Below are 1,832 nucleotides of genomic sequence, written 5' to 3'. Positions count from 1 at the left end.
GCCATATTAGCAGTGAGTTGCACACAATCCGCCATGTTTATCTTCAAGCTAGAGCATTTAAAAGCAGCATTCAAATAAGAAAAGTCTTCTTATTAAAGCTACAGAAGTTATTCAGTCAAGAGCGTGAGTGATTTTCTGTTCTTATTTTATTGTTTGGGCCATATTAACAGTGTAGACAGCAGTATAGGTACTATGTTACGCTGCTGTCACTTACCGTATTGACCCGAATATAAGACGATGTTTTTTTGAAGACAAAATGTGTTTTACTGAGAAAAAACAAGATTTGTTTTTTAAAAAGCCTTTTTCCAAAAGGTACATCTGGAAAAAGGGGGGTCGTCTTATAATCAGGGTCGTCTTATATTCGGGCCAATACGGTAATACACATATCTAATCTAATCAATCTAATAATCTAATCACAGAGTATCTGAGATACAATCTGTAAAAGCAAAGCATATTGTTGAAAAAGGGGGCGGGGAGCAGCAGCTCATTTGCATTTAAAGAGACATGCACTAAAACGGCGTGTTTCTGCTTCCACTCTAAATAGGCATTTTCAAAATATGTTTTTTTTTTTTTTTTTTTTTTTGCATTGTGACATTCTTTTTTTTTTATCGAACACTTAAACCCCTTTAAAACCCCTGTACTTTACAGTTAATTTGTTATAAAAATAACATCTCTGTCTACTAACATATTTATTTATTTATGTGTTTGGCAATTTAATTTAAAATAAATAATTATTTAATTACAATAATTTAATTTTTTATCACTTTTTCATCAGTGTTTAATATGCACTTCATGCTTATGAATCTTCAAGCTGAAGTTGAAAAGTAAATACTATTAGTGATTTATCATTTTGACTGAAAGCTAAAACTGCACATCTGAACTCCTCTACATGACTGTCTGTGCTGTATTTATTTTATATCTACTGACATGTCTGACCTCTCTGTGTGTTTAGAACAATGCAAAGCCCCGTCGAACACCAGGAAACACTCTGTCTCGAAAAGTCTGAGGCATCTCTTCCAGCCCACCAGCAAATTTGTCAAAAATCTGAAAAGGTGAGAGAAAACAACATCAGATGATGGCTGCTGCAGTGAGGAACGCTCTCAACACACCATATCTTGCATGATCTATGACTCCTCTCTCTCTGATCCTCTCTGTAGAGGCCTTTATCTGGCCTGTATATTTTATAAAGATGAAAACGTTCTGGTGACTCCAGAGGATCAGCTGCCCGTCGTCGAGGTGGATGACTCGTACAGCTGTCACGCTCAGGATTTACTCTGGTTCACAAAGGTGGCAAAGTGTTGCACACAACCAAATCACTAGTAATAACCAATCAAAGCTTTTGTAATAGTACTGGTTTGGTCTGGTTTTTAAGTTTAAATGAATGTAACTGTTGTTATATGTAATTGTTAATATTATATTTGTTTTTAAAAACTAAATATATATTATATAAATATATATTTTATATATCAGTCAGTCACCTTTAATTATATAGTGCTTTATACAATTTCAAAGCAGCTTTACAGTTATAGACAAGAACATACTGATTCAGTGATGCAAACAAAATTCTGCTGTAAAGCAGCTCTAAAAAGACAAACACACACACACACACACACACATATATGTAATGTTTATTTTATATTTATTTATTTAAATACATAAATAATTACAATATTTCATGTATCATGTAATTATTGTAATTTTTACATGCTCTCTCTATATATATATATATATATATATGTATATTAGGAATGCACCGATACTGGTCTCCTGTACTCATACTCGTACTCGTTAAAATGCCCCGATACCAAACGCCGATACCACACAGCATGTGA

The 1,832-nt window shown here is 33.4% G+C and overlaps 1 protein-coding gene across 1 annotated transcript in view; it reads left to right on the top strand.

Annotated features, from left to right (window-relative positions):
* The window catches only part of LOC107667117 (ankyrin repeat and fibronectin type-III domain-containing protein 1-like), a 95,660-nt gene that overhangs the window by 81,315 nt on the left and 12,513 nt on the right, over positions 1-1,832 (top strand). The window contains exons 14-15 of the mRNA XM_016458702.1: positions 953-1,052; positions 1,158-1,287. Of these exons, the coding sequence (XP_016314188.1) occupies positions 953-1,052; positions 1,158-1,287 (230 nt within the window). The remainder of the gene's footprint in view (positions 1-952; positions 1,053-1,157; positions 1,288-1,832) is intronic.

The sequence above is a fragment of the Sinocyclocheilus anshuiensis genome, unplaced genomic scaffold (assembly GCF_001515605.1).
Source record: "Sinocyclocheilus anshuiensis isolate Anshui unplaced genomic scaffold, SAMN03320099.WGS_v1.1 scaffold415, whole genome shotgun sequence".
Taxonomy (NCBI): Eukaryota; Metazoa; Chordata; class Actinopteri; order Cypriniformes; family Cyprinidae; genus Sinocyclocheilus; species Sinocyclocheilus anshuiensis.
This window is presented reverse-complemented; position numbering and strand designations above follow the sequence as displayed.